Source organism: Eleutherodactylus coqui, unplaced genomic scaffold (assembly GCF_035609145.1).
Source record: "Eleutherodactylus coqui strain aEleCoq1 unplaced genomic scaffold, aEleCoq1.hap1 HAP1_SCAFFOLD_133, whole genome shotgun sequence".
NCBI lineage: Eukaryota > Metazoa > Chordata > Amphibia > Anura > Eleutherodactylidae > Eleutherodactylus > Eleutherodactylus coqui.
Window position 1 is genome coordinate 277976 of NW_027102555.1, and position 20740 is coordinate 298715.

At 52.0% G+C, this 20740-nt stretch overlaps 1 protein-coding gene across 2 annotated transcripts in view; it reads right to left on the minus strand.

Annotated features, from left to right (window-relative positions):
* Positions 1-20740, minus strand: part of DNHD1 (dynein heavy chain domain 1) — a 200812-nt gene that overhangs the window by 119852 nt on the left and 60220 nt on the right. The window contains exons 2-5 of one of the 2 annotated variants that reach the window (XM_066588928.1): positions 15624-15720; positions 13889-14086; positions 7128-7292; positions 895-1098 (exon numbers count right to left, since the gene is read on the minus strand). In XM_066588928.1, the coding sequence (XP_066445025.1) occupies positions 895-1098; positions 7128-7292; positions 13889-14004 (485 nt within the window). In that variant the 5' untranslated portion in view covers positions 14005-14086; positions 15624-15720. Of the gene's footprint in view, positions 1-894; positions 1099-7127; positions 7293-13888; positions 14113-15623; positions 15721-20740 lie in introns of those variants that run through there. The other variant, XM_066588927.1, reaches the window with a different exon arrangement.

A 20740-nucleotide genomic window follows, 5' to 3' on the forward strand; every position in this document is an offset into this window, starting at 1 on the left:
TTTTCCATCTGCCTCAGTTCTGCTTAGTATTGTTCGTGTTGGTTATTTACATCTGCCCATCCTGTCAGTATTCTACCCTTTCCATCCAGGTACGCCTGCGTCCCTTTTCGGTCCCTAGTGAGAGTAGGGACCGCCGCCCAGTTTCCCGCCTGCTGTTAGCCAGGAGTGGAGGCAAGTAAGCAGGGACAGGGGTTGTGGGTGAGATCTAGGGCACCCGGGCTGGCGTATCACGGGCAGTACACCGTAACATAAAGCCTGTAAAAGTGCCCAATCGCACTTATCATCCAGCCATGTTTCCGTTATTCCTACTATATCGTAGTTTTCATCAGACATTCTCGCTTCAAGCTCACCCACTTTATTGATCAGACTTCTTGCATTCGTTCCCATACAATGTATATGGTTGTTGTTCTTTATATTCATTGCGCTACTAATGGTACTATTGGCTGCAGCTAATGCAGCCCTGAAGGACATAACGCAGCCCTGAAGGACATAACGCAGCCCTGAAGGACATAACGCAGCCCTGAAGGACATAACGCAGCCCTGAAGGACATAACGCAGCCCTGAAGGACATAACGCAGCCCTGAAGGACATAACGCAGCCCTGAAGGGCATAACGCAGCCCTGAAGGGCATAACGCAGCCCTGAAGGGCATAACGCAGCCCTGAAGGGCATAACGCAGCCCTGAAGGACATAACGCAGCCCTAAAGGACATAACGCAGCCCTAAAGGACATAACGCAGCCCTAAAGGGCATAACGCAGCCCTGAAGGGCATAACGCAGCCCTGAAGGACATAACGCAGCCCTGAAGGACATAACGCAGCCCTGAAGGACATAACGCAGCCCTGAAGGGCATAACGCAGCCCTGAAGTCCTCTATACTGCTGTGGAGCTTCTTACCGTCTGAACGCTCTCCTCCTCAGAAAGTCTCTGTAGAAGGGGATCTTCCTGAGGGCTCGGCACAGGACAGCCTCGCGATGCCAGACTCCGAGCTCCTGCACCTCCGAGCTGCTCCTGGGGCTGACATGGAGAATCCCGAAGGGTGAGAACACAAAGTGCTCTGGGTGAAGCCGAGCGAGGGGGGCGACACTGAGATCATAGAAGCTACGGAGATGAAAGATGAGTGACCACATGGTATAAAATCACTGCACACAGTGTGGGCCCCTAACTCCCTGCAACCCCATCACGCCCTGCAGCCCAATCATGGCCTGTGGCCCATCTGCACTCTGAATCCCAATCATGCCCTGTGGCCCTCTCCCACCCTGCGGCCCCCTAACACCCTGAAGTCAGCTCATACCCTCCGCACTCCTCCCCCACCCTACAGACTTTTCACACCTGCACCCCCCACCCTGCAGACCCATCATGCCCTCTGGCCCTATCACACCCTACAGCCTCCTGCACACTGTGTCCCCCTCTCACCCTGTGGCCCCCTCGCTCCTGCAGCCCTCTCACCCTGTGGCCCACCCTTACTCTGCGGCCATTTCACTCTATGGCCAGTCCACACCTTTCGGCCCATCCTTATTCTGCGGCCTTCCACTCCTTGTGGCTATTCCACTCCTTGCGGCCCCCTCACACCTTGCAGCCCCCTCACACCCTGCGGCCCATCCTTACTCTCCAGCCCTCTCACCCTGTGGCCCCTCCACACCCTATGGCCCCCTCACACCTGTAGCCCCCTTACACCTCCGACCCTCTCTCACCCTGCGGCCTCTCCACACCTTGTGGCCCCCTCACGCCTTGCAGCCTCCTCACACCCTACGGCCCCTTTTCACCCTGCGGCCCACACTCACAACTGCGGCCTCGTCACACCTCCAGCCCCCTCACACCCTGCGGTCCACCCTTACTCTGTGGGCCATGCACACCTTGCAACCCCCTCACACCTGCGGCCCGGGGAATATTTACCAGTGATGGGGCCCGGGGGGATATTTATCAGTGATGGGGCCCAGGGAATATTTACTAGTGACAGGAGTACAGGGATCAGGGGGGATTTCCCAATGACCAGAGCACAGGGCCCGGGGGATATTTACCAGTGACAAGAGCACGGGGGATATTTACCAGTGACGGGGCCCGGGGGATATTTACCAGTGACGGGGCCCGGGGGATATTTACCAGTGACGGGGCCCGGGGGATATTTACCAGTGACGGGGCCCGGGGGATATTTACCAGTGACGGGGCCCGGGGGATATTTACCAGTGACGGGGCCCGGGGGATATTTACCAGTGACGGGGCCCGGGGGATATTTACCAGTGACAAGAGCACAGGGCCCAGTGGAAATTTACCAGTGATAGGGGCCCAGGGGATATTTACAAGTGATAGGGCCCGGGGGATATTTAGCAGTGATAGGGGCCCAGGAGAATTTTACCAGTGATGGGTCCCGGGGGATATTTACCAGTAATAGGGGCCCAGGGGACATTTATCAGTAATAGGGGCCCAGGGGATATTTACCAGTAATAGGGGCCTGGGGGATATTTACCAGTAATAGGGGCCCGGGGGATATTTACCAGTAATTGGGGCCCGGGGGATATTTACCAGTAATAGGGGCCCAGGGAATATTTACCAGTAATAGGGGCCCGGGGGATATTTACCAGTAATAGGGGCTGGGGGATATTTACCAGTAATAGGGGCTGGGGGATATTTACCAGTAATAGGGGCTGGGGGATATTTACCAGTAATAGGGGCCCGGGGGATATTTACCAGTAATAGGGGCCCGGGGGATATTCACCAGTGATGGGGCCCGGAGGATATTTACCAGTGATAGGGGCCTAGGGGATATTCACCAGTGATGGGGCCCGGAGGATATTTACCAGTGATAGGGGCCTGGGGCTATTTACCAGTGATGGGGCCCGGAGGATATTTATCAGTGATGGGGCCCAGAAAATATTTACCAGTGACAGGAGTACAGGGATCAGCGGGTATTTCCCAATGACCAGAGCACAGGGCCCAGGAGGTATTTACCAGTGATGGGGCCCAGGGAATATTTATCAGTGATGAGGCCCAGGGGGATATTTACCAGTGATGGGGCCCGGAGGATATTTATCAGTGATGGGGCCCAGGAAATATTTACCAGTGACAGGAGCACAGGGCCCAGGGGCATATTTACCAGTGATGAGGCCCAGGGGCATATTTACCAGTGATGGGGCCCGGGGGTTATTTATCAGTGATGAGGCCCAGGGGGATATTTACCAGTGATGGGGCCCGGAGGATATTTATCAGTGATGGGGCCCAGGAAATATTTACCAGTGACAGGAGCACAGGGCCCAAAGGCATATTTACCAGTGATGATGCCCAGGGGCATATTTACCAGTGATGAGGCCCAGGGGGATATTTACCAGTGATGAGGCCCAGGGGCATATTTACCAGTGATGAGGCCCAGGGGCATATTTACCAGTGATGAGGCCCAGGGGGATATTTACCAGTGACAGGAGCACAGGGCCCAGGGGCATATTTACCAGCGATGGGGCCCGGGGGGATATTTACCAGCGATGGGGCCCGGGGGGATATTTACCAGCGATGGGGCCCGGGGGGATATTTACCAGCGATGGGGCCCGGGGGGATATTTACCAGCGATGGGGCCCGGGGGGATATTTACCAGCGATGGGGCCCGGGGGGATATTTACCAGCAATGGGGCCCGGGGGGATATTTACCAGCGATGGGGCCCGGGGGGATATTTACCAGCGATGGGGCCCGGGGGGATATTTACCAGCGATGGGGCCCGGGGGGATATTTACCAGCGATAGGGGCCCGGGGGGATATTTACCAGCGATGGGGCCCGGGGGGATATTTACCAGCGATGGGGCCCGGGGGGATATTTACCAGCGATGGGGCCCGGGGGGATATTTACCAGCGATGGGGCCCGGGGGGATATTTACCAGTGGCGGGGCCCAGGGGATATAATTACCAGTGACAAGAGCGCAGGGCCCGGGGGATATAATTACCAGCGACAAGAGCATAGGGCCCGGGGGGGTATTTACCAATGACGACAGCACAGGGCCTGGGGGGGTATTTACCAGCGATAGGGGCCCGGGGGGTATTTACCAGCGATAGGGGCCCGGGGGGATATTTACCAGCGATGGGGCCCGGGGGGATATTTACCAGCGATGGGGCCCGGGGGGATATTTACCAGCGATGGGGCCCGGGGGGATATTTACCAGCGATGGGGCCCGGGGGGATATTTACCAGCGATGGGGCCCGGGGGGATATTTACCAGCGATGGGGCCCGGGGGGATATTTACCAGCGATGGGGCCCGGGGGGATATTTACCAGCGATGGGGCCCGGGGGGATATTTACCAGCGATGGGGCCCGGGGGGATATTTACCAGCGATGGGGCCCGGGGGGATATTTACCAGCGATGGGGCCCGGGGGGATATTTACCAGCGATGGGGCCGGGGGGGGATATTTACCAGCGATGGGGCCCGGGGGGATATTTACCAGCGATGGGGCCGGGGGGGATATTTACCAGCGATGGGGCCGGGGGGGGATATTTACCAGCGATGGGGCCGGGGGGGGATATTTACCAGCGATGGGGCCGGGGGGGGATATTTACCAGCGATGGGGCCCGGGGGGATATTTACCAGCGATGGGGCCCGGGGGGATATTTACCAGCGATGGGGCCCGGGGGGATATTTACATGTGATGGGGCCTGGGGGATATTTACATGTGATGGGGCCCGGGGGATATTTACGTGTGATGGGGCCCAGGGATTATTTACCAGTGACAGGAGTACAGGGCCCGGGGGATATTTACCAGTGAAAGCGGCCCGGGGGATATTTACGTGTGATGGGGCCCGGAAGATATTTACCAGTGATGGGGCCCAGGGATTATTTACCAGTGACAGGAGTACAGGGCCCAGGGGATATTCACCAGTGATAGGGCCCGGGGGATATTCACCAGTGAAAGCGGCCCGGGGGATATTTACGTGTGATGGGGCCCGGAGGATATTTACCAGTGATGGGGCCCAGGGGATATTTACCAGTGGCAGGGCCCGGGGGATATAATTACCAGTGACAAGAGCGCAGGGCCCGGGGGATATAATTACCAGTGACAAGAGCATAGGGCCCGTGGGGGTATTTACCAATGACGACAGCACAGGGCCTGGGGGGGTATTTACCAGCGATAGGGGCCCGGGGGGTATTTACCAGCGATAGGGGCCCGGGGGGCATTTTCCAGCGATAGGGGCCCGGGGGGCATTTTCCAGCGATAGGGGCCCGGGGGGCATTTTCCAGCGATAGGGGCCCGGGGGGCATTTTCCAGCGATAGGGGCCCGGGGGGCATTTTCCAGCGATAGGGGCCCGGGGGGCATTTACCAGCGATAGGGGCCCGGGGGGCATTTACCAGCGATGGGGCCCGGGGGGATACTTACCAGCGATAGGGGCCCGGGGGATATTTACCAGCGATAGGGGCCCGAGGGGCATTTACCAGCGATAGGGGCCTGGGGGATATTTACCAGCGATGGGGCCCGGGGGGATATTTACCAGCGATGGGGCCCGGGGGGATATTTACCAGCGATGGGGCCCGGGGGGATATTTACCAGCGATGGGGCCCGGGGGGATATTTACCAGCGATGGGGCCCGGGGGGATATTTACCAGCGATGGGGCCCGGGGGGATATTTACCAGCGATGGGGCCCGGGGGGATATTTACCAGCGATGGGGCCCGGGGGGATATTTACCAGCGATGGGGCCCGGGGGGATATTTACCAGCGATGGGGCCCGGGGGGATATTTACCAGCGATGGGGCCCGGGGGGATATTTACCAGCGATGGGGCCCGGGGGGATATTTACCAGCGATGGGGCCCGGGGGGATATTTACCAGCGATGGGGCCCGGGGGATATTTACATGTGATGGGGCCTGGGGGATATTTACATGTGATGGGGCCCGGGGGATATTTACGTGTGATGGGGCCCAGGGGATATTTACCAGTGATAGTGCCCGGGGGATATTTACCAGTGAAAGCGGCCCGGGGGATATTTACGTGTGATGGGGCCCGGAAGATATTTACCAGTGATGGGGCCCAGGGATTATTTACCAGTGACAGGAGTACAGGGCCCAGGGGATATTTACCAGTGATAGGGCCCGGGGGATATTCACCAGTGATGGGGCCCAGGGGATATTTACGTGTGATGGGGCCCGGAGGATATTTACCAGTGATGGGGCCCAGGGGATATTTACCAGTGGCAGGGCCCGGGGGATATAATTACCAGTGACAAGAGCGCAGGGCCCGGGGGATATAATTACCAGCGACAAGAGCATAGGGCCCGGGGGGGTATTTACCAATGACGACAGCAAGGGCCTGGGGGGGTATTTACCAGCGATAGGGGCCCGGGGGGTATTTACCAGCGATAGGGGCCCGGGGGATATTTACCAGCGATAGGGGCCCGGGGGGCATTTACCAGCGATAGGGGCCCGGGGGGCATTTACCAGCGATAGGGGCCCGGGGGGCATTTACCAGCGATAGGGGCCCGGGGGGCATTTACCAGCGATAGGGGCCCGGGGGGCATTTACCAGCGATAGGGGCCCGGGGGGCATTTACCAGCGATAGGGGCCCGGGGGGCATTTACCAGCGATAGGGGCCCGGGGGGCATTTACCAGCGATAGGGGCCCGGGGGGCATTTACCAGCGATAGGGGCCCGGGGGGCATTTACCAGCGATAGGGGCCCGGGGGGCATTTACCAGCGATAGGGGCCCGGGGGGCATTTACCAGCGATAGGGGCCCGGGGGGCATTTACCAGCGATAGGGGCCCGGGGGGCATTTACCAGCGATAGGGGCCCGGGGGATATTTACCAGCGATAGGGGCCCGGGGGATATTTACCAGCGATAGGGGCCCGGGGGATATTTACCAGCGATAGGGGCCCGGGGGATATTTACCAGTGATGGGGCCCGGGGGATATATACCAGTGATGGGGCCCGGGGGATATATACCAGTGATGGGGCCCGGGCGATATATACCAGTGATGGGGCCCGGGGGATATTTACCAGTGATGGGGCACAGGGGGTATTTACGAGTGACAGGGCTCAGGGGTATTTACCAGTGATAGGGCACAGGGGGTATTTACCAGTGATAGGGCACAGGGGGTATTTACCAGTGATGAGGCCCAGGGGGTATTTACCAGTGATCGGGGTACATGGCATACTCACCAGTCCTGAAGCCCCCTGCTTCTGTTGAGATGCAGAAAGACGACCTTCCTCAGATGTCGGTACCTCACCATGATCTCAGCAGCTTCGTACCCCGAAATGCGGTGACTTGTGGCCCCCGCAGACCTCACAGGCCCCGGCTGTTGGTGCAGAGCATCAGGGACCCCGCTGCCAAAGAGGAGGTGAAAATAAGAAGAACGCATCATCAATCTCACACTTCATCCTGGGAGAAGGAGGGTCCATCACACACCTCCATTCTGCCAATGGGGGTAATATCCTGGCAGGTGGAGAGCGAGACCGTGCCCCCCCCCCCCCCCCAAATACAGAGACCTGCTCAGGACCCATAGACATATAATGTGTGTACACATGTATGGTCTCAGCCTCACTGCTCTATATAAATGTGTGGTGTATGTTCTCACTGCTCCATATACACATGCGGTACACAGTCTTACTGCTCCATATACCCACATGCTGCACAGTCTTACTGCTCCATATACACGTGTGGTGCACAGTCCCACTGCTCTGTATATACACATGGTGCATGTTCTCACTGCTCCATATACACACGTGGTGGACAGTCACACTGCTCCATATACACATGCGGTGCACAGTCTTCTTGATCCATATACACACATGGTGCATAGTCTTACTGCTCCATATACACACATGGTGCACAGTCTCACTGTTCCATATACACACATGGTGCACAGTCTCACTGTTCCATATACACACATGGTGCACAGTCTCACTGTTCCATATACACACATGGTGCACAGTCTCACTGTTCCATATACACACATGGTGCACAGTCTCACTATTCCATATACCCATGTGGTGTGCTGTCTCACTGGTCCATATATTTGTGTGTTGCACATTCTCACTGCTCCATGTACACATGTGGTCCACAGTCATACTGTTCCATATACATACATGGTGCTTGGTCTCACTTCTCCATATGCACACGTGGTGCACAGTCTCACTGTTCCATATACACATATGGTGCATGTTCTCACTGCTCCATATACACACATGGTGCACAGTCTCACTTTTCCATATACACATATGGTGCATGTTCTCACTGCTCCATATACACACATGGTGCACGGTCTCACTGTTCCATATAAACATGTGGTTTGCTGTCTCACTGGTCCATATATTTGGGTGTTGCACATTGTCACTGCTCCACGTACACATGTGCTCCACAGTCTTACTGCTCCATATACATACAAGGTGCTTGGTCTCACTTCTCCATATACACACATGGTGCACAGTCTCACTGTTCCATATACACACATGGTGCACAGACTCACTGCTCCATATACACACATGGTGCACAGTCTCACTTTTCCATATACCCATGTGGTGCATGTTCTCACTGCTCCATATACACACGTGGTGCACTGTCTCACTGCTTCATATACACACATGGTGCACAGTCTCACTGTTCCATATACACACATGGTGCACAGTCTCACTGCTCCATATACACACATGGTGCACAGTCTCACTTTTCCATATACCCATGTGGTGAATGTTCTCACTGCTCCATATACACACGTGGTGCACGGATTCACTGCTTCATATATACATGTGGTGTGCTTTGTCACTGACACATATACTTGTGTGTTGCACATTCTCACTGCTCCACATACACACATGGAGCACATTCTGTATAAACATGTGGTGCACAGTCTTACTGCTCCATATACACTGTGGTGCATAGTCTCACTGCTCTGTATATACACACAATGCATGTTCTCACTGCTCCATATACACACATGCAGCACAGTCTCACTGCTCCAGATACACATGCGGTGCATGTTCTCACTGCTCCATTTACACACATGGTGCAGTCTTACTGCTCCATATACACACATGATGCACAGTCTCACTGTTCCATATAGACATGAGGTGCATGTTCTTACTGCTCCATATACACACATGGTGCACAGTCTTACTGCTCCATACACATACATGTTGCAGTCTCACTGCTCCATATACACTCATACGAAAAAATGCGTCAGGGAGGCGCTAACTGTGCTGGCTTGGAGCTTTAAGCTATCTGTATGCTAACTCTGAAAATGAGTTAGAATACGTGAGAAATAAATCAAAATAGGACTCACCCGGTGTCTGGCGAGCACCCCTAGAGAGAGGTGTCACCAGCACCTCCACATCCTCGTTGGCTTATAAATCCCCTGGTGTGTCCGTTTGGCTGCTGGCAGGCAGGACCCACTCGAAGTGTATTCGTATATAACAAAAAAGAAAAGAAATGCCCGCGCTCTTTTTGGACCTAAAAACCAGGGACGGGCTGCAGACACCACTGGTGCTTCAGAAAGTCGTTGTGTGGACGACGAAACGCGTTGCACAGAGGATACTAAGAATAAAAGTTTGAAGCAAGTGATGTCTGCAGCCCGACCCTGGTGTTTAGGTCCTAAAAGAGCGCGGCCATTTCTTTTCTTTTTTTGCCATATACACACATGGCGCACAGTCTCACTGCTCCATAAACACATGCTGCACAGTCTCACTGCTCCATATACACATGTGTTGCACAGTCTCGCTGCTCCATATACACATGCTGTGCATGTTCTCACTGATCCATATACACACATGCTGCACAGTCTCACTGCTCCATATGCACACATGGTGCATGTTTTCACTGATCCATATACACACATGCTGCATGTTTTCACTGATCCATATACACACATGCTGCACAGTCTCACTGCTCCATATACACGCACGGTGTATGTTCTCACTGCTCTATATACACACACATGCTTCACAGTCTCACTGCTCCATTTACACACATGCTGCAGTCTCACTGTTTCATATACCCATGTGGTGCACAGTCTCACTGCTCCATATACACATGTGGTGCACTGTCTCACTGCTCCATATACACACGTGGTGCACAGTCTCACTGCTCCATATACACACATGGTGCACAGTCTCACTTTTCCATATACCCATGTGGTGCATGTTCTCACTGCTCCATATACACACATGGTGCACAGTCTCACTTTTCCATATACCCATGTGGTGCATGTTCTCACTGCTCCATATACACACGTGGTGCACTGTCTCACTGCTTCATATACACACATGGTGCACAGTCTCACTGTTCCATATACACACATGGTGCACAGTCTCACTGCTCCATATACACACATGGTGCACAGTCTCACTTTTCCATATACCCATGTGGTGAATGTTCTCACTGCTCCATATACACACGTGGTGCACGGATTCACTGCTTCATATATACATGTGGTGTGCTTTGTCACTGACACATATACTTGTGTGTTGCACATTCTCACTGCTCCACATACACACATGGAGCACATTCTGTATAAACATGTGGTGCACAGTCTTACTGCTCCATATACACTGTGGTGCATAGTCTCACTGCTCTGTATATACACACAATGCATGTTCTCACTGCTCCATATACACACATGCAGCACAGTCTCACTGCTCCAGATACACATGCGGTGCATGTTCTCACTGCTCCATTTACACACATGGTGCAGTCTTACTGCTCCATATACACACATGATGCACAGTCTCACTGTTCCATATAGACATGAGGTGCATGTTCTTACTGCTCCATATACACACATGGTGCAGTCTCACTGCTCCATATACACTCATACGAAAAAATGCGTCAGGGAGGCGCTAACTGTGCTGGCTTGGAGCTTTAAGCTATCTGTATGCTAACTCTGAAAATGAGTTAGAATACGTGAGAAATAAATCAAAATAGGACTCACCCGGTGTCTGGCGAGCACCCCTAGAGAGAGGTGTCACCAGCACCTCCACATCCTCGTTGGCTTATAAATCCCCTGGTGTGTCCGTTTGGCTGCTGGCAGGCAGGACCCACTCGAAGTGTATTCGTATATAACAAAAAAGAAAAGAAATGCCCGCGCTCTTTTTGGACCTAAAAACCAGGGACGGGCTGCAGACACCACTGGTGCTTCAGAAAGTCGTTGTGTGGACGACGAAACGCGTTGCACAGAGGATACTAAGAATAAAAGTTTGAAGCAAGTGATGTCTGCAGCCCGACCCTGGTGTTTAGGTCCTAAAAGAGCGCGGCCATTTCTTTTCTTTTTTTGCCATATACACACATGGCGCACAGTCTCACTGCTCCATAAACACATGCTGCACAGTCTCACTGCTCCATATACACATGTGTTGCACAGTCTCGCTGCTCCATATACACATGCTGTGCATGTTCTCACTGATCCATATACACACATGCTGCACAGTCTCACTGCTCCATATGCACACATGGTGCATGTTTTCACTGATCCATATACACACATGCTGCATGTTTTCACTGATCCATATACACACATGCTGCACAGTCTCACTGCTCCATATACACGCACGGTGTATGTTCTCACTGCTCTATATACACACACATGCTTCACAGTCTCACTGCTCCATTTACACACATGCTGCAGTCTCACTGTTTCATATACCCATGTGGTGCACAGTCTCACTGCTCCATATACACATGTGGTGCACTGTCTCACTGCTCCATATACACACGTGGTGCACAGTCTCACTGCTCCATATACACACATGGTGCACAGTCTCACTGCTCCATATACACACGTGGTGCACAGTCTCACTGCTCCATATACACACATGCTGCACAGTCTCACTGCTCCATATACACATGTGTTGCATGTTCTCACTGCTCCATATACACACATGCTGCACAGTCTCACTGCTCTATTTACACACATGCTGCAGTCTCACTGTTTCATATACCCATGTGGTGCACAGTCTCACTGCTCCATATACACATGTGGTGCACAGTCTCACTGCTCCATATACACATGTGGTGCACTGTCTCACTGCTCCATATACACATGTTGTGCACAGTCTCACTGCTCCATATACACACGTGGTGCACAGTCTCACTGCTCCATATACACACGTGGTGCACAGTCTCACTGCTCCATATACACACATGCTGCACAGTCTCACTGCTCCATATACACATGTGTTGCATGTTCTCACTGCTCCATATTCACACATGGCGCACAGTGTCACTGCTTCATATACAAACATGGTGCAGAGTCTTACTGCTACATATACACATGCGCTGCATGTTCTCACTGCTCCATATACACACGTGGAGGACAGTCATACTGCTCCATATACACACATGGTGCACAGTCTCACTGCTCCATATACACACATGGTGCACAGTCTTACTGCTCCATATACACAAATGGTGCACAGTCTTACTGCTACATATACACATGTGGTGCATGTTCTCACTGCTCCATACACACACATGGTGCACAGTCTCACTGTTCCATATAAACATTTGGTGTGCACTGCTCCATGTACACATGTGGTCCACAATCTTACTGCTTCATATACATACATTGTGCTTGGTCTCACTTCTCCATATACACACGTGGTGCACAGTCTCACGGCTCTATACACACGTGGTGTGCTTTCTCACTGACACACATACTTGTGTGTTGCAAATTCACACTGCTTCACATACGCACGTGGAGCACATTCTGAATAAACATGTGGACAGTCTCACTGCTCCACATGTACTGTGATGCACAGTCTCACTGCTCTGTATATACACATGGTTCACAGTCTTACTGCTCCATATACACACATGGTGCACAGTCTTACAGCTCCATATACACACATGGTGCACAGTCTTACTGCTCCATTTACACACATGGTGCACAGTCTTACTGCTCCATATACACACATGCACAGTCTCACTGTTCCATATAGACATGAGGTGCATGTTTTCACTGCTCCATATACACACATGGTGCACACAGTCTTAATGCTGCATAAACACACGTGGTGCACAGTCTCATTGCTCCATATACACACATGCTGCACACAGTCTCACTGTTCCATATACACATGTGTTGCACAGTCTCGCTGCTCCATATACACATGTTGTGCATGTTCTCACTGATCCATATACACACATGGTGCACAATCTTACTGCTTCATATTCACACATGGTGCACAGTCATACTTCTCCATATACACACGGTGCACAGTCTTACTGCTCCATATACACACGGCGCACAGTCTCACTGTTCCATACACACATGTGGTGCATGTTCTCACTGCTCCATATACACACATCGTGCACAGTCTCACTGTTCCATATACCCATATGGTGCACAGTCTCACTGCTCCACATACACATGTGGTGCACAGTCTCACTGCTCCACATACACATGTGGTGCACAGTCTCACTGCTCCACATACACATGTGGTGCACAGTCTCACTGCTCCATATACACGCAGTGCACAATCTTACTACTTCTGAAACACACATTTTGCAGTCTCATTGCTCCATATACACACGTGGTGCACAGTCTCACGGCTCTATATACACATGTGGTGCATGTTCTCACTGCTCCATATACACACGTGGTGCTTGTTCTCACTGCTCCATATACACACGTGGCGCACAATCTCACTGCTCCATATACACACGTGGTGCATGTTCTCACTAGTCCATATACACATGTGGTGCACAGTCTCACTGCTCCATATGCACACGTGGTGCACAGTCTCACTGCTCTATATACACATGTGGTGCATGTTCTCACTGCTCCATATACACACATGGTGCACAGTCTCACTATTCCATATACACACGTGGTGCATGTTCTCACTAGTCCATATACACATGTGGTGCACAGTCTCACTGCTCCACCACTTTCACACATTCAGATCATGGAGGAGCCGCATACCCTCACCTGGACGGAGTCTCGGGGTCCGTTGCGGGGCACACTCTTACTGGTAGATCTGTTTGGAAGGCCCGGATGAGACCTGTGCGGCCACATCGCCCCGCGGACTCCACAGCCGCCAGCATGGCTCCCACATCCCCCACACAGTGCACCAGGTGATGGACGTAGACGGGGGTCTGCCGATCCCGGAAGCGCTCCTCCAGGTCCCTGGGAAGTGTGAACAGCGGAGAGGTGTCGGGGGGGAAAGCAGCGCGTAAGGCTCCGGGGACGTCCACGTGACTGAGCAGACAGCGGTGGCGCTCATACTGCCGGTTCAGCTGCTCCAGGCACGGAAGGAGACGTCCAAGCTCGCTCGCCAGATGCTCCCGGAACGGACGCAGCAGTCGGAGGACATCCAGCAGCTCCAGCCACCATTCACGGTCAAAGCCCTGGAGAGCCGCCGACAGGAACTGCACCAGTGCTGCCGCCAGCGCTGACACGTCCCCTGGGGCACCAGCTGCCAGGAGACACCGAAGCTGCTGTGCCTGACCCTGCGCTGGCGGACCCCTGCTGCCACCGTCCTGACGTCCTGCTGGAGAGGGATGGAAAAGTCACTGCTCACCTGCAAGTAGTCACAACTCTATAAACCTTCAAACTCGGCCACACTACATCTCCCACAATGCATCACAGCAGAGAAAGCTTCCGAAGAGACAACCTGAGAGTGAGCAGAATTGTGGCTGCAACTGTGGATGCCACTAGAGATGATGAGATACATGGCTGTGAAGGAACCTACTCATCATGTAGTGCTGTGGTCTGTCTAGTAAACAGGAGACCATCAGTACAGCTCTCAGCAGTGCCATGCTCTCTTGTGGTCAGCGACTAACAGAATGGTATTTAACAAGGAGAAATGCAAAGTCCTACATCTGGGCAAGAAAAATGAAGAAAGCGCATACAGAATGGGAGGAATTGGTCTAAGCAGCAGCGCATGTGAAAAAGACTTGGGTACACTAATAGATCATAGACTGAACATGAGTCAACAATGTGATGCAGCAGCCAAAAAGGCAAACACAATTCTGGGATGTATTAAGAGAAGCATAGAGTCTAGATCACGTGAGGTCATTATCCCCCTCTACTCTTCCTTAGTCAGACCACATCTGGAATACTGGGTCCAGTTCTGGGCACCCCACTTTATACAAGACATAGACAAACTGGATCAAGGTCAGAGAAGAGTTACCAAGATGGTGAGCGGTCTGCAAATCATGTCCTATGAGGAACGGTTAAAGGATCTGGGAATGTTTAGCAGAAGAGAAGGCTGAGAGGAGACTTAATAGCTGTCTACAAATATCTGAAGGGCTGTCACAGTGCAGAGGGATCAGCCCTATTCTCATCTGCACAAGGAAAGACTAGAAGCAATGGGATGAAACTGAGAGGTAGGAGACACAGATTAGATATTAGACAGTGAGGGGGATCAATGAGTGGAACAGGTTGCCACAGGAGGTGGGGAGTTCTCCTCCAATGGAAGTCTTCAGAGGCCGGACAGACATCTGTGTGGGATGATTTAGTGACCCTGCACTGAGCAGGGGGTTGGACCCGATGACCCTGGAGGTCCCGATGACCCTGGAGGACCCGATGACCCTGGAGGTCCCAATGACCCTGAGGACCTGAAGACCTGGGAGGTCCCTTCCAACTCTAACAGTCTAGGATTTATCCCTGATGTCACCACCATCACCCATCGTTGCTCCATGAGGATGACGACATCCAATACCTGTGTGCGGCCGGGTGACATTCTCAGGCAGCGGAGGGAGCCAAATCCTCATCTGCCATTGTGAGGATTCCATCACTTTAACATGAAGAAGAGCATCCTGGGAAGAGAAGGGAGATACATGGAAGAACAGTCTGCCATTAATACTTGTATATAGGTGTAGGAGGGGTCCCCCATGTATCATTATTACCCGTGTAATACCCCAGGGTTGGGTTCTCCATTACTTCTGTGATGATGTCAGTGTTGAATGTAAAGTGTTGTGTTGTCATGATGCTCACCATTATGCACTGTATGAGGTCTACTTGCAGTGTTCTTCAGTCCCTACTGAGTACAGGTCACCTAGCAACAGTCTGGGGGAGGGGTTAGCCAGGTTTAGTAAAATAAAGGCCCTGGGATTGGCAGTTTAGAATTCTTATGCAGGCTGGGCTAGTGTGATAGTATACAGAGAGGAGTGGGCGGAGCCAAGCCTGTCTAGTCCGGAGAAGCCTGAGAGTGGGGAGAAGGAGAGAACCTCTGCAAGTCATTGCAGAGCAGCCAGTGCAGTGGGAAGGAAATAACATAAGTGTGAGTACTCAAGAGCACAGAACTGTCAGCGGAGAGAGTCAGAGGGACAAGGAGAAGAGAAGAAACTCAGAAAATGAAAGGAAACTAAGCCAGCCAGTCATAGGCACAGCCAGGGAGAAAAGCTGGGAGGAACAGCAGAGAGTACAAATGTGTTTTCCTTGTAGGTTGATTTCCGGTAGGGATGTCTGTATTGATTTTATGTTGGTGTCCAAAAAGTGGATTTCTGCATCCGAGTAGCTTAATGTCAGGCTTATGGTGGGGGCTGCATTGAATCTCTCATGGAATTGTATTAGTTCTTGTCCGGTGTTGGTCCAGATGATTATGTCATCAATGTAGCAGACGTAGGCCAATGGTTTGTTGGAGGCCAGGAAGTCACTCTCCGGTTCTGCCATGATAAGGTTGGCATATTGCGGTGCCATTTTACTGCCCGGTGGTCCTGGTGAATTGTAGGAATATCTCTTTGCCAAAGGAGAAACGATTGTGTGTGAGGATGAACCTTGTGAGATGTAACACGGAATCAGAGGTGCCCCCATTGGCCTCAAGGTGCGCCTGACAGGCGGTCAGGAAGAAAATAGTTGTGGATCTCCTAGTAGTGACCTACAATCCACAGCTAGAGGTACTAAGGAAAACCACTAAGACACTGGACCATACCTACACAAGGATGACCGTCTGACCACCATATTCCCGGACCCTCTGCTTCAGTGTTACAGGCAACCTCCAAGTCTGAGAAACCTCACAATCAGGAGTGCATTGTCCTCCAACACAAAAGAAGGAACTTATCCCTGTAATGTAAGGAGCTGTAAGACCTGCTGACATGTACTGACTGCGGACAGGATACATAACCCCAACACACAGCAGGACTATAAGATCCCTGTAATGTAAGGAGCTGTAAGACCTGCAGACATGTACGGACCGCAGACAGGATACATAACCCCAACACACAGCAGGACTATAAGATCCCTGTAATGTAAGGAGCTGTAAGACCTACTGACATGTACGGACCGCAGACAGGATACACAACCCCAACACACAGCAGGACTATAAGATCCCTGTAATGTAAGGAGCTGTAAGACCTGCTGACATGTACGGACCGCAGACAGGATACAGAACCCCAACACACAGCAGGACTATAAGATCCCTGTAATGTAAGGAGCTGTAAGACCTGCAGACATGTACGGACCGCAGACAGGATACATAACCCCAACACACAGCAGGACTATAAGATCCCTGTAATGTAAGGAGCTGTAAGACCTACTGACATGTACGGACCGCAGACAGGATACACAACCCCAACACACAGCAGGACTATAAGATCCCTGTAATGTAAGGAGCTGTAAGACCTGCTGACATGTACGGACCGCAGACAGGATACAGAACCCCAACACACAGCAGGACTATAAGATCCCTGTAATGTAAGGAGCTGTAAGACCTGCAGACATGTACGGACCGCAGACAGGATACATAACCCCAACACACAGCAGGACTATAAGATCCCTGTAATGTAAGGAGCAGTAAGACCTGCTGACATGTACGGACCGCAGACAGGATACATATATACACACAGCAGGACTATAAGATCCCTGTAATGTAAGGAGCGGTAAGACCTGCTGACATGTACGGACCGCAGACAGGATACATAACCCCAACACACAGCAGGACTATAAGATCCCTGTAATGTAAGGAGCTGTAAGACCTGCTGACATGTACGGACCGCAGACAGGATACATAACCCCAACACACAGCAGGACTATAAGATCCCTGTAATGTAAGGAGCTATAAGACCTGCTGACATGTACAGACCACGGACAGGATACATAACCCCAACACACAGCAGGACTATAAGATCCCTGTAATGTAAGGAGCTGTAAGACCTGCTGACATGTACGGACCGCAGACAGGATACATATATACACACAGCAGGACTATAAGATCCTTGTAATGTAAGGAGCTGTAAGACCTGCTGACATGTACGGACCGCAGACAGGATACATAACCCCAACACACAGCAGGACTATAAGATCCCTGTAATGTAAGGAGCTGTAAGACCTGCTGACATGTACGGACCGCCGACAGGATACATAACCCCAACACACAGCAGGACTATAAGATCCCTGTAATGTAAGGAGCTGTAAGACGTGCTGACATGTACGGACCGCAGGCAGGATACATAACCCCAACACACAGGAGGACTATAAGATCCCTGTAATGTAAGGAGCTGTAAGACCTGCTGACATGTACGGACTGCGGACAGGATACAGATCCCCAACACACAGCAGGACTATAAGATCCCTGTAATGTAAGGAGCTGTAAGACCTGCTGACATGTACGGACCGCAGACAGGATACATAACCCCAACACACAGCAGGACTATAAGATCCCTGTAATGTAAGGAGCTGTAAGACCTGCTGACATGTACGGACCGCAGACAGGATACATAACCCCAACACACAGCAGGACTATAAGATCCCTGTAATGTAAGGAGCTGTAAGACCTGCTGACATGTACGGACCGCCGACAGGATACAGCTCCCCAACACACAGCAGGACTATAAGATCCCGGGGACAGTCACATGTTCCACATCTGATGTTGTGTACCTGATCCGGGGCAGTAAATGTCCTGTTGGGGGGCTCTGTATGGGGAAACAGGACAAAAACTAAAAGCGATGATGAGGTCTCACTGCCATACAGAGAGACCGACTTACCCGCGGCTGAGCATTGCTCTAGTCACGGACACAAGAAAGAACACATGAAAGTTACTATATTAGGCCTTTGTCACACGGGCGTTTTTTCGCGCGATTTGAGGATCGCATGACGGATGCGCATCCGCAAATCGCGTGACCGATGCCCAAAAATCGCCCGAAAATCTGCTCCTAGCCGCGTTTCATTAGAAACGGGCCTGAGCTGTCCAGCGCATTGCATTCAATGGAGCTGGCAATACAGTCGGCTCCATTGAAAGCAATGCACTGCGGGCGAGCGCGGGATGAATGGTCGGGAAGGGGTTAAATATATAAGCCCTTCCCTGCAATTCATCCAGAAAAGTGTTAAAATAAAAAATATATATATATATACTCACCTTGTCCCGGCAGCCGGAGTTCAGCGCGGCCGTCCTGCAGTGGGTGTGACTCAAAGCTGCCCCTGATTGGCTCAGCCTGAGCCAATCAGAGGCAGGTCTGACTCACACCCATTCATTAATTCATGAATGGGTGTGAGTGAGACCTGCCTCTGATTGGCTCAGGGCTGAGCCAATCAGGGGCAGGTCTGACTCACACCCCCTACACACCCACTGCAGGCCGGCCGCGCTGAACTCCGGCTGCCGGGACAAGGTAAGTATATATATATATATATATATTTTTTTTTTACACATTTCTGGATGAATTGCAGGGAAGGGCTTCTATATTTAAGCCCTTCCCGACAATTCATCCCACGCTCGCCGGCAGCCCATTGCTTTCAGTGGAACCTGCTGTATTGCCGGCTCCATTGAATTCAATGGGCAAACATCGCTCTTCTCTGCCACAGCTGTTACAGCTGTGGCAGAGAAGAATGATTTGTCTTCTATATGTTCTCAGTGGGGTTGGCGCTGCTGCCGCCGGCCCCACTGAGCGCATATAGAGAAGAGAACAGGAATCGCAGATCGCAGATAGGTGCGATCTGCGATTTCTGTTCTATAATTTATCGGACGAGCGCATAAAAAGCGCTCATGTGTCCGATACCATTGCAAAGCAATGGTTTTATAAAATCGCCGGACGCATGCGCAAATCGCTCGAAAAATCGCCCGTCTGACTGAGGCCTTAAAATCCAACTTCAAGTCTCAATGTGATAGAAGAATTTAGGAGTAGAAGTTTATAACCATCCTTGATGCTCTCAGGACCAGAATGAACCTCGGAGGGGGCTTCTTGCATCAGTGGAGAATATGAGAAATCGATAGCACAGATAACACGCTGGCCTGGTGACCCCCTAACACCAATTATCCCCCTAACCAAGGAGAAGAGGAGAAACTAAGGAAAGGAAACTAAAGGCCAATTTACACAGGAGGAATGCCGGGCAAACGATGCCGACACTCATCCCCGCACATACTCGCTCTCATGCTGCACAGGAGCAAGTATTGTTGGTTCGCAGCAGGGTGGTAGCAGGAGATTTCATTCCCCGCTCTCCCGCCCCTGTGCATTCAATTAACATAGAGGCCATTCAGTAGTGGCCGGCTGCTGTTTACACTCATCATTCAGGATTTTATGCAGCATAACGATGAGTGTTCAGTGTAAATAGCAGTCATCAGTACTGAACAGCCGCTATATGATGTGACTGGAGAGGGGCGGGGGAGCAAGGAGTGAAATCTCCTGCAGCCACCCCGCCCTCCTACTGGCCGCTCTGTCAGAGAGCCAGATATGTCGTATGCCAATGTATTGACCCCCAACCGCCTGGTGGCATGTGATACCTTCAAGCCGCAACCCACTACCTATCTAGCGACCTAATCGTTTCTACCACTACAACCAGCCTACTATGCCAAAATACGGGAAACATCCTAAACCCGCTCCACTTCACAATCTATATCAATCCATC